The 12,085-nt window shown below is 35.4% G+C and overlaps 2 protein-coding genes across 3 annotated transcripts; one reads left to right on the top strand and one right to left on the bottom strand.

Annotated features, from left to right (window-relative positions):
- Positions 1–566: 566 nt before the first annotated feature.
- LOC132282139 (GEM-like protein 5) lies at positions 567–2,756 on the top strand. The gene is made up of 3 exons (XM_059783760.1): positions 567–1,889; positions 1,973–2,247; positions 2,338–2,756. Exons 1-3 carry the CDS (start codon positions 1,457–1,459, stop codon positions 2,554–2,556), a joined length of 927 nt encoding a protein of 308 aa, XP_059639743.1. The 5' UTR covers positions 567–1,456; the 3' UTR covers positions 2,557–2,756.
- A 677-nt stretch (positions 2,757–3,433) lies between these two features.
- Positions 3,434–11,042, bottom strand: LOC132282140 (uncharacterized). 2 transcript variants are annotated; one of them, XR_009471741.1, is made up of 5 exons: positions 10,758–11,039; positions 4,913–5,011; positions 4,694–4,802; positions 4,348–4,550; positions 3,434–3,924 (listed from the first exon to the last, which is right to left on the bottom strand). XR_009471741.1 is itself a non-coding variant. In XM_059783761.1 (5 exons), exons 1-5 carry the CDS (start codon positions 10,955–10,957, stop codon positions 3,814–3,816), a joined length of 606 nt encoding a protein of 201 aa, XP_059639744.1. In that variant the 5' UTR covers positions 10,958–11,042; the 3' UTR covers positions 3,434–3,813. The 2 variants fall into 2 exon arrangements, 1 of the variants encoding a protein (XP_059639744.1); XM_059783761.1 differs by having other exon boundaries at positions 4,464–4,550; positions 10,758–11,042.
- Positions 11,043–12,085: the final 1,043 nt, after the last annotated feature.

Here is a 12,085-nt window from a genome sequence, read left to right as displayed (position 1 = left end):
TTCAGTTTTTAGAAAATTATTTTATAAAAACTTGGTTATAAAAATGTCTATTTTAAGAAAACTATAAAAGACTGTTCTCTGAGAACAATTTTCTGTTATTTGGATTTTTAAGAACTGTTTTTAGAGTTACAAACCAAGCAAGTTTAAACTTTTCATGACAATATAATTAACCTATAAATTTGTTTTACAAAAATACACAAGAAAGCCTCTTGAGAAAGTGATGCGAAGTTACAATTATATCCTCATTTTCACCTCCATAAAATAAAATAATTTATAAATAAAAATGTGAATAAACTTCCTTCGTTCAATACAGACGAGATACCTAGCCACCCGCCTCTACTTGTCCTCTGTTCTCTCTCTACCCTTTCTCTCTCTCTCTCAGCCGCTCGTCACGTTCCATTTTGCTCCCTGCTCCCTTCTCCCTTCCATGGGAGTGGGGAGGTGTCCTTGCTTGCCTCTCACAGGTTAATAACATTGGCGTGTCTCAATAAGTTCGTCATGTGGGTAATTTTCATGTCGTTTTTTTGTTTTTGTGTGGCTTGATCTGCTCTTATTTGGTTTGTTTCCGGCTCGACAGGGTGGATCTGTTGTTTTCCCTTCGACTAGATCTATGATCTAGATTGATTTTTGTTTCCTCCGGCTTGATTTGATCTTGTGTGGGGTTGGGTGTGTGGAGGCGCCTTGTGGATGCAGCTTTGGAAATGTTGCCTTGATGAAGGCTTGACTTTTAGTCACTCCAGTTGTTGCTCTTCTCCCTTGGTGATTTTCGTTCTAAAACGATAACTTTTTCTCAACAAATTTGGAACATGTTCTTTATTTTTCTTGTTTTGCTTTAAGATTTGTATGCTTTTATCTGGCTTAATTTATGCCTCTGTATTGTTACTTTGGCTTAGCTTTTGTGCCTCCAGTGAACGAACTTTTTATAAGTTAAATATTTAAATGGATCAAAAGAGCCCAGAGAATTATGAAAAACTAATATAACCAGTCCGTACCGTCGAGTAATGTTAAAACACATGTTTACATCATTACATGGGTGTGGAGGAAGAGGGTAAGGCAAGCCAATAATTAATAAAAGCATAATTTAGAAAATGAGGCTTTTGAAAAACACGGTTAAGCAAGCGTTTTTGTGGCCCCATCGGATTCAAAAGTCAAAAAAATGGTTCTCATATGGCTTCCATAGTCTTCCCCCACAATAATGAACAATATTGAAATCCCATCATCTAGAAAGACTCCACTACACACGAAGCTTGGTCCATTCAACTCCAATCTATTTAGTATATAATATATTTATATATATATAACCTCTCATGTAAAACCTGAGCTGCAATATTACTCTCTCTCTCTCTCTCTCTATTTATATTGTATCAAACAACTGGATCTCCACAGCTCGCGATTACCAAAAGCAACAGTTTGATTTCAATCTTGAATCCCAGCCCCCTCCAATATTCATACCATCATGAACGGCAACCACCAAGAATCACAACCTCATCACCCCACCTCACCCACTCCCACTGCTAAAGAAACAATAATCCCAGCAGATCAACCATCATCATCGTCGTCGTCCGTGTCGGTGTTGTATCCCAATAACGTGAACCAAGTAGAAATCATCCAACCTCCTCCTCCACCTCAACAATTTCAACCAGCTGGTGGTAGTGGTGGTGGTGATGATGAAAAATGGGGGACTCACATAATGGGTGCACCTGCCGTGCCCACATGTCACCCAAACAACCAGAAGGCTGCGTTATGGGGGGCACCTGATTATCACCAACAGTACCTCCACTATACCCCCATTGAGAAGCCAGCCACCACCCCAATGGAATCTGTTCTTCATAAGTTCAACTCATGGAGCACCAAGGCCGAGTCCACAGCCAATAATATCTGGCACAACCGTAAGTATATAATTTTAATTTTTAATTAACATCCTGGCCGCCGCCCCCTATAATAAATATATGTATGTATGTATGTATATCAGTGAAAACGGGGTCATCTGTATCGGGAGCTGCGTGGGCTAAGGTGAACTTGACTGCCAAAGCAATAACAGGTGGTGGGTTTGAGTCGTTATACAAACAAACATTCGCAACTTTTCCCGACGAGAAGCTTAAGAAGACGTTTGCCTGTTATCTATCCACATCCACCGGACCAGTTGCCGGAACTCTCTTTTTGTCAAATGCCCATGTTGCTTTCTGCAGCGACCGCCCTTTATCATTCACCGCACCCTCTGGCCAGCATAGTTGGAGCTATTACAAGGTACTACCATTAAACTATATTCATCAATATATATATATATAAAGAGAGAGAGATTCAAACACTTGACATATATTTTGTTACCTGGAACAGATTATGGTACCTTTGGCCAAGATTGGCACCATCAATCCTATAGTTATTAGAGATAACCAGTCGGAAAGATATATCCAGATTGTCACTATTGACGGACACGATTTCTGGTTCATGGGTTTTGTCAATTACGAGAAAGCTTCTCGCCATCTCACCGACAGTATCTCCAATTTTGTGGCTTATGGAATAGCAGTACCAGTACCACCCAATCAATCATCTTGATTTTTTTGTTCCCCATTTCAAACTTTCTTTGGCCTGAGACTAGTTGATTGTTTGTTTCTTATTTTTTCCTTATTTATGCAGTTGTTATTACTTTATTGGTCTGTATCTGTAACTTGTTTTGAACAAGGCTGTTTCTCATGTTTCCTTATTTATGCCGATATTTCTTACCTTACAAAATAATATTTAAATTTGTTCTATAATTTCTATTTCATCCTATTAATTAAATTTCTCAGAATGAAGCACTATAGTTAAAAATTTCAATGAAACAATAATCTTATGCCAATAGCAACGATCAAAAGTCAAGAGGACTTGTTAAAAATGGGGAAATTGATGTGAATTTTAGTTTTTTAACATCCTCCCACCAAAAATGGCAACAATATAATATATGACCACCACAGGATACACGAAAGCTACTTATAATATATAGTTATATACATATATGGCTAAATAGGTCACTCTATCTCTGTCCAACTAGGATTTCTTTCATTACTACCTCAACACCTTCCATCTTAACAAATAAATGCATGTATTTTGAAGCATGGATTCTTGGGCTGTTTCAACTCGATGCTCATACGGAATCCCAACTTCAGTGATCAGGTCTCAGTATCTCACATCTAAAATGTCAAAACTCCAAGAAAGAGGGCAAACCCAACTCCCAAGGGTCTGGGGGCATGCACAGATGTTGTTTCTTGTTTTGAACACGTGACCTCAAAACAAGGGCTGTACATCTAAGAATAGCACATCCAAAGAACACACTATGAAGATATAAGTGCCTTTTTTCTTTTTCTTTTTCTTTTTTTCTATGTTTCAAAAAAAAACACAAAAGTCTACCAGGACTCTTGAGGGTTGAATTGAATTACCCATAAAAAACAGCAAGAACATGAAGGTAGTACTCCTATACCCAACTTATTCATTGTTAACCAGTATCACTCCTATAATCTTGCACCAGAGTTACCACTCCCATAATTCCCGAGTCCATAAGCCCTCATTTCTATTACACAAAACAAGGAAAACAATTAAGACAAAACTCCTGTTCAAAGATGAATCAGGCAGACTAACGAGTCTGCCCAAATTACATCTCTAACCAACATCTAATTAGAAATTCACAACAACTATGAGACTTCCCAAATTGAATGGAGATGCAGAAGATCATTTTGACTAGCATCACAGGGAGGGGACTGAGAGAACCATTGCCTCAGGGAATTCAGTTGCAAACCAGATATCGGAAGGTGCTGCATTTGTTTCGTTCTATGATGATTAGCGCTTCTTTTTGCTCCCACTAGATTTTGATGGGGTTGCAACCAAATACACAAACAAAACCACAATGGAGATCACAGAAATCAACGACCCGTACTTGGCCAACAACCTCTGCCAAAAGAGAAACATTGAGTCAGTGGTTTGGCCATTATTTACCAGAAAAAAAAAAGTCATCTAATCCATTAAAAAAATTAAAGCACTACCATCACTTGCAGGACAAACAAACTGAGAAGGAAGTTCATCAGGAAACATTTAACTGTTGCCACTTACAACACCAATAAGCAAATATAAAATTTCCAAATTATTATAATTTCACAACCAATCTTATTGCCCTTGAAGAAAAAAGACCAAAGCCCTGCCAGAAGTTGAAGGCAGAGAATCATTGGTACGGCATTCTTAGTGAACCTGTCACTCACATCCAAGTCCACTAATAATTGTCATGTTTGCCACTTTCCATTTAAAAATAATAATAATCATGCATTCCCGAAACCAAATAATTTAATAACGTGTGAAGCCATAAAGAATAACTTGTACCTTAGCCTGATAAATTTTGGAGGCCACCAAAGTGATTCCATGAAAAAACACAAGAAAGCTTCTTAGTGAACAGCAGTGGCTAACAAGTCCTGCATGAAATTGATTTACATTATTACTTGTGAAAGACTTACCCAGTCAAACTTCTTCTCCGGAGGCCTATCTGCAAGGATATCTAAAGGTAGAATCGGAGTCGAGTATGCCTCCTACAAATGGCACGAGATTTGGATCGTATTATTTTCATGCTAAACAAATACATTTATGTAAAAACAAACTTATATCTAATCAGGGTCCATAAACTTGTGCGTGTGTGTGAAAACCACACACGAAGCTGCCGAGAACACCAAACCTGTAGAGCAGCTTTTGTAGGGACACGGAATGTGATAACTGCTGGTGCACCATAAAACACCTCTTTTACTTTGGCCTCCAGTACAAAAGAGTGTGATAGAAGAGAATCACTGCCGATTATAAAAGTTTACATGGTAAAGATATTAGTTCAATAAAGAGGAAGAAGACTTCGATTTAAAGAAATCATTGTTGATTGACGTCAATGGAAAGCGGAACTCACGCGTCAAGCCTTTCCCATGACATTGAAGTGTTACCAGTGACTATATCAAAGATATCTTCAGACCAGCTATTGTCAGTGAGACTAACATCATACGCAGTTCTGAAAACAAGTTATAGAAAATATAAACTTGGTCAAACACATAATTCAATAAAGAATATGAAAAATTATACCAGAAAATCATCATTGTAGCCAAAAAGAACTGAGAACCTAACAATAACAAGAGCAAATATCAACAACCATCAATTGTAATACATGTACACGTTTTTCCAATAATCCACAAGTTAAAACGGTTAAGAAATAATTGTTTGTCGAGCAAATGTCAAATGGAGAAAAAATATATTCACTAAAACCTTCATCAGATAGATAATCAATGGAGTAAGCATCACCATACCAAGGTTGTTAAAATCGGGATTCTATGTAGAATCAGAATGGTAGAATCAGATCAAGAATCGTAAAATTCTACCAACTAGTAAGAAAAACAATTCAAACTAACTTCTTAAACAATAATACATGAAAAATATGGTAAGAATAAGTCCAAAACACAAACAAAATGTATAAAAGCACCACTCCAAAGTCCAAATGTATTATAAAAGAGAACGTATCTCAAAAGGTAGAACTCTCATGACAACTATGCAATTTGTAATTTGTGTGTGAGAAGATGAAGGTTTGAATCCTTGCATTCTTTTTCATGCCAACTATGCAATTTACAAGTTGTGAAGTTGTGTGTGACGAGAGGAGGTCAAGGTTCAAATCCTTGCATTCTCTCACATTTCTTAATTATTACCTAAATTTCTAAAAGAAACTTACATAATAATAAAAATGAAACACAAATAAGATGCCATTTAATCAAACATAGTACAGATTCAAGCGGTTGGAGGCTTGGAGCTACTGTTTCTGTTTCAAGAAAACATTTTTGAAAAACAGTTGCAGAATGCAGTGTTCTCTTGAGAAATCAGTAGTTTTCCAAAATTCAAATAACAAAGCAATTAATCAAATACCCAAAAAACCAAAACAAAAGTTACAAAACAATCTGCCAGAACTTTCTCTTGAAAGGGGGCAAAAAAAAAAAAAAAACACAATCTGATAATGACATAATATCAAGTTTCAAGCTTTCAACTAATCTAAGAAATCATCAAATCAATTAATGAATTAATCAAATACAAAAAGAAAAAAATCTGAATCTTGAAAGTGAAAAAAAACAATCTCACATAAATCATAATATCAAGTTTCAACTAATCAACAAATTAATCAAATACCAAAAAAAAAAAAATGCATCTTTGAGTTGAGTCAATAGTTTTTTTATCTTATTTCTATGGACCTTTTTTTTGGGCCACAAGACTGTGGGCCTTTCTTATTTAGAGAGCCCAACATTACGAAAGTGAATCAGGCCCCAAAAAAAAGCCCAAACAAAGAATATGTCAGAATCTTGTAGAATCGTGTACTGTGATTCTACGTAGGGAACGATTTTTATACGATTTGACTCGTTTTGGGTTGGTAGGATAGTAGAATCGTGCAATTCTACGATCCAGAATCGCGATTTTGATAACCATGCACCATACTATTAAAAGCATGTTATTTTTCCCTAAAAACCATATTACTAAAGAGCTGCAGGGAGGCACAAACCATGTACGCACAAATCACAGTGTATGAAAAGAGAGCAAAAACAAAAGAGAAGTTTAAACTCATATCACACAAATAGACACACATACAAAAATACATTTCTACCTCTTCAGAGCACCACCCATTGTGTTCCTTTTATATAGTTCAGCATCAACACAACAACGTGACTTGCCAAGTATTTCTAACCCTGCTAATTCCACTCTTCGTGACAAAAATATGTTGGCCAAAAGTGCCAGAGAATGAAAGAAGACTACAACACTCCACTGTATAATAATGAAAGAAGACTACACACACACATGCACTAGAGGGGCATTGGTTCACCAAATGGCCAGAAGAATCCTTTCCCCTCAAAACCATATATGGAGACCATAACTTGAATTCGCCACTAAGGAAGCAATTAACATCATGGATTCACTTGATCCATCTTCCATAGTGGAAGCAAATAACAAACCAAAAGAGCCTCCAGAGCCTCACACCTCTGCACCTTTTCTCAACTGAGGTCGATATTGGAGGAAAAAAATATAAATCATATCAAGAGACAAGAATAGCATGGTTGTCAAAATCGCGATCCAGGATCGTAGAATCGCACGATTCTACGATCCTACCAACCCAAAATGAGTCAATTCGTATAGAAATCATTCCCTGTGCAGAATCGTAGTAAACTCGTAAGATTCTACAAGATTCTGACATATTTTTTGTTTGGGCCATTTTTTTTTTTGGCCTGGTTCACTTTCTAAAGCATTGGGTTCTCTAAATAAGAAAGGTCCACAGTTTTGGGGCCCAAAAAAAGTCCATATAAATAAGAAAAAAACACTATTTACTTATTTAGTCCTAATCCCCTTTTTTTCTTCTTCTTCTTCTTCTTCTTCTTCTTTTTTTTTTTTTTCTTTCTTTCTTTCTTTCTTTCTTTCTTTCTTTCTTTCTGTTGCTGTTCAAATTTTTTATTTTTTTCCTGTTTCTGATCAATTTTTTATTTTTTTTAACATGAAGAATGGACCCTTTAATTCTGTTCTGTTCTTTACCACTTATCAAAAAAAAAAATTCTGTTCTGTTCTTTACTTCTTTACATTATGTTTTGTAAGTTTAGTTCCTTTTCTATTTTATTTGTGTTCTGTTCTTTTAAGGGAGCTGTTGGATGTTTGGATTAGGATTTGGGATTTGTGAACTTATGTTGTGGATTTGGAATTCAAACATTCATCTTCACACACACAACTTCACAACCTACAAATTGCATAGTTGTCATGAGAGCTCTACCTTTTGAGCTACATTCTCTTTTATATTATATTTGAACTTTGGAATGGTACCTTTATACATTTTTTTTTTTTTAATTATTATTATTATTATTATTGGCCTTATTCTTGCTATATTTTACACATTATAGTGTTCAAGAAGTTAGTTTGAATTACTTTTTTTACTAGTTGGTAGAATCTTACAATTCTCGATCCGATTCTACGATTCCGATTCTACGGAGCCCAAAACGATTCAACGTAAAATCCCGATTTTAACAACCTTGAAGAATAGTACACTTAGTGAGGGTGAGCCTGCCTCCTCCTTGACGCATTCTAGAAGACTAATAAAACCTATCATATCTGTGATGGAGCCCATAATTTATTCTAGTGTGGTCAATTTTCGATGCTAATAAGATAAATATTGATTGATAATATATTTTGTCTTTTAGAGCAAAGAAAAAGATCATTGGAAAAAATAATTTAGAGAGAAAAAAACTGGGCGGGGTCAATCACCAAGCTCCGTCCATCCAGAATTAGTCATTACATAGGCAACGGAAAATTAATTTGACACTACCAACCTCAACTTTCTAGGTTTCAGTCCCCTCTTTGGATATGGAGCAAACTATTCCATGATCTATCAAGTGTTACTTGTTCATCTGTAGTGTCATCCCATTGGAAACCCTTCTACAATTTTTCCAGCCCCGTTTCAAATGAGGTTGTAATAGGAAAAAGAAATATAAATCACGTCAAGAGACTAGAAATAATACTATAACTTAGGGCGAGCCTACCTCCTTTTGACTCAAACTTCACTCCTGAGTCCCAACTAAGATTCGATTTAAAATTTGAACCCAACGAAAGCTATAAGTAGGAAGGAAGAAGAGACCATCTCTACGGCCCAAAATAGCCTTTGAAGCAGCCACCTAAGTCAACCCCGAATCAGCTTGTTATTACCCATATTAACTATTATCCCTGACAAAACCTCAGGCGTAAAAGCATCACATGTCTCAACTGCTCGGGATGTAGATACAAGCAGACTGTTGGTACAATCAATGACTTCCCTTGCATGCTACAAATTAATGATTTATTAAATTTTAAATGATTTATGCTTGAATAGAGGCTACAAACAAGTAGTGTGAAGTCAAAGGTGTCCCAATGAAAGCTGAACGGCTGAAAATTTAATCAACCCGCTATCGACCGTCAAAATAATGCATTCTATCAATCCTGAAAATTACCCGTTGCCATAAACAACTTCTACATACCTTTTCAACCACTTTCAAATTTCAACCAAATCAACTTCACACAAGTTTTTACCACCAAGCTTCTGGAGAAAAAAGGCCAGCTACTTTATTCATCGTCACATATTAATCGCATTCTAAAAGTAAAGCATTGCAAAGGAACCCCTTTGAAGAGCAGATGATGGTACAACAAAGGATTTAGAGTATTTTCTAAGCATCATATTAGAAGGATTTACATCATCAAAATCACAAAAATGGAAAAAAAGAATTCATATGGTCCCCATTCATATGGGACAAAGGCAAGGATGAGATGACATCGACAAAATCAATCCCATTCCATGCCGATGGTATTCTAGCAATTTTTATCCTGATGGATCACCAGCATCACTTTATAATGAAGTGCATATATTGCATTTGGAGAGAGAGAAATAGTAGAATGTTTGAAGGAAAGGAGTCGTCTACAGCGACACTGAAACTTTTTATTATTCGTTCTCTCTTCAATTATGTGAACAGAAGTTCCTGTTCTCTTCTGTTGATTTAATTTCTTTTTTGGATTCTTTGGGGCCTTAGTTCCCGGTTTCTTTTATGTCTATGGCATGCGTTCCCCTATTGAACGCCTTTTTTTAATTTATTATTACTTATCAAAAAAAAAATGAAGTGCATATACAGTGGGGCTTCATAAAATTATGGGGAGAACTCAACAAAAGGTTTTAGCTTCGGGGAAGACAAAAACCAAGTTGGGTGGCCTAGAATGAGATGGTTAATGTTGCAAATCTAAATATCCAATTTACAGTTCACTGAAATTACGGCATTAATCTAGCATTGACTAAAAAGATAATAACTAACTACAGAAAATATAAGTCACTTTTTTGAGACCAATCTAAGCATTAAGAAGGTGAAGTTTCAATTTGAAATAAAAACGTAACGGCCTAGACTCAATTCTTTATTTGATCCAACCCTCAAATCTCAGATATCACAATGTCGAATTAAGATATATGGATCCAATATGAAAACAGGAACATTTATAGGTCAAAAACAGAAGATTGCCAAGCAAATTCCCTAATTCCTGCACGTTCCCTAGCTATGGCTGTTCGAAGCAAGCAGTGAAATAAAATTTCAGGATATCCAACTAAGATTTAATTCCCAAGCTTAGTTAACCGTTGCACATTTGTTCCTCAGAAATACTTTATTGGTCACGGTGTATTAATGAAATTGTATCACCAACTAATTAAATACAGTCACATAATGATAGGACCCACTAACTTTTACACAAATTAAACAAGACAATATTACCACTCCCAACGAACTCAAATTATTAATCAAAACAACAATATTGCATGTAATAGATCAAGTAAAAATAAAATTTGTAAAAATTAGGTACATTTTTATTTAAATTTAGAAGTACTTAGCATTCTTGAGCAAAAAGTCAAATTTTGTTGCAAAGCTATGGAAGTATAAGATCCTCAATAGTCGGGAAAACATGATTTTTTCCAACAAACCACATGATATGTTTAATCCAACAGCCACGAACATAAAACATCCATCACTTGAAAAACAAAGGATGCGTAGAGGTTTATAACCTGCACTCATAAGGATTGTGCAACAAAAAAATGGCAATCAATCGCGATTATATAGGCGTATATGTGTATTTAATATATGTAAGAGAACGCATGCAGCAAGCGAATTGGATGTATGGACTATGAACATCAGCCACAGATCTCGTAAAAGTGATAGAAACGGGTGGGATTGAAGGGTACTTACGCAGATCCTTGGTTGTAGATGTCGATGGAGACGGAGACCTGTTCGACACCGGCCTTGAGCCTTGTGAGAGTGGCCTTCTTGTGAGCGACGATGAACGGAACGTCGGAGTTCGCAAGCGTCGACGACGAGACGAAGAACACAGATATCACTAGAAAGATGAGGAATTTCTCGATCTGAATCGCCATTGTTGAATGGTTCATCGCAGTTGAGCTTCAGCTAGGGAACAAAATGATTATTTTACTACTAAGGCGAAAGATAGCAAGTAGGGCTCGTACCGTAAATTACGTCTAGTGTCGACCCATACATAGTTACTAGACGGTTTCTTTCGGTCAAGGGATTTTTTTTTTTTTTTTTCTTTTTCTTTTTCTATGGGTATAATTTAAGTCACAAAATTAAGTTACATGGTGAAAATGAAAATGAGAGTATGGGCATAACGCTAGAACGACACCTTTATAAGAATTTTAGTTAATCGTTAATAATAAATAACATAATTTCTCTGTGCATATTTTTGTGAACACCGTCACTTAAATTGAAAGTTTTGATGGTTTGAAAATTAGATTATTTTTCTATGATTTATTATTATTATTATTATTTTGTCCACTAGTTTCAAATAATTCAAAGTCACCTTTTATGCCTTACGTTGTTTGAACCTCTTTTAGTGTATAGTTGATAATGAGTGCGTAATTTATTTAACTAATAAAAGAATTATCCAGAAATGTTATCAATTAGTTGTGGGACTTTCCTACAAATTAAAGCTTATAAAAAACTTTAGAAAATAGAGTCATTTTAATACAAAGATTAAAATTGGAGTTTTGGACTACAAAAATGCTAAGTATTTTTCCCCATCTTAGCATGCACAGTTTGCTTGCATGTCTTGTCTTAAACAAAGGAACAGACAAAATTGAGGAATCGAGTGAGCCGAGCAAGCCCAACACTTCACTCAATATCACAAGATGTAGGAGCCCATCTTTGTGTTTACCATCTCTCTTCTTTTTCTTTTTCATTTTTTCATTTTTTTTTTTCCGGTTTCGTCTGGTACTTGTGCTTTTTTTTTTTTTTTTTTTTTTCTTTGAGAAATACTACTCACTTCGTCCTTAATTTTTATAGATCTCATGTTTGAAATAACTGAGTATTCTATAATTTAGTAATTTTTCTTCTAACCATTTATATTTTTCTTGTCTTTGTTCTACTAAATTCTATAATATCCTGTTATTTCTAACATGAGATCTATAAATAATTTCCTTAACTACTTATACAAACTTGTTACATATTAGATGGCCAATGGATGTGGTGAGTAATTCATGTGCAATTTTTATACAAAAATATTA

Source organism: Cornus florida, unplaced genomic scaffold, assembly GCF_030987335.1.
Source record: "Cornus florida cultivar Cherokee Brave unplaced genomic scaffold, ASM3098733v1 CherokeeBrave_3.0.0_Hap2_Chr11, whole genome shotgun sequence".
Classification (NCBI taxonomy): domain Eukaryota; kingdom Viridiplantae; phylum Streptophyta; class Magnoliopsida; order Cornales; family Cornaceae; genus Cornus; species Cornus florida.
Note: the sequence above shows the minus strand (reverse complement) of the source record. Positions and strands in the feature narration are given on the sequence as shown.

Excerpts from the sequence above, each read along its gene's own strand:
- LOC132282139 (XM_059783760.1), top strand. The coding sequence starts at position 1,457 with ATGAACGGCAACCACCAAGAATCACAACCTCATCACCCCACCTCACCC. Across the intron at positions 1,890-1,972 it reads CAATAATATCTGGCACAACC|TGAAAACGGGGTCATCTGTA; the intron begins GTAAGTATATAA and ends TATGTATATCAG. Across the intron at positions 2,248-2,337 it reads ATAGTTGGAGCTATTACAAG|ATTATGGTACCTTTGGCCAA; the intron begins GTACTACCATTA and ends TACCTGGAACAG.
- LOC132282140 (XM_059783761.1), bottom strand. The coding sequence starts at position 10,957 with ATGAACCATTCAACAATGGCGATTCAGATCGAGAAATTCCTCATCTTT. Across the intron at positions 5,012-10,757 it reads ATCTACAACCAAGGATCTGC|AACTGCGTATGATGTTAGTC; the intron begins GTAAGTACCCTT and ends ACTTGTTTTCAG. Across the intron at positions 4,803-4,912 it reads TCATGGGAAAGGCTTGACGC|TGATTCTCTTCTATCACACT; the intron begins GTGAGTTCCGCT and ends TATAATCGGCAG.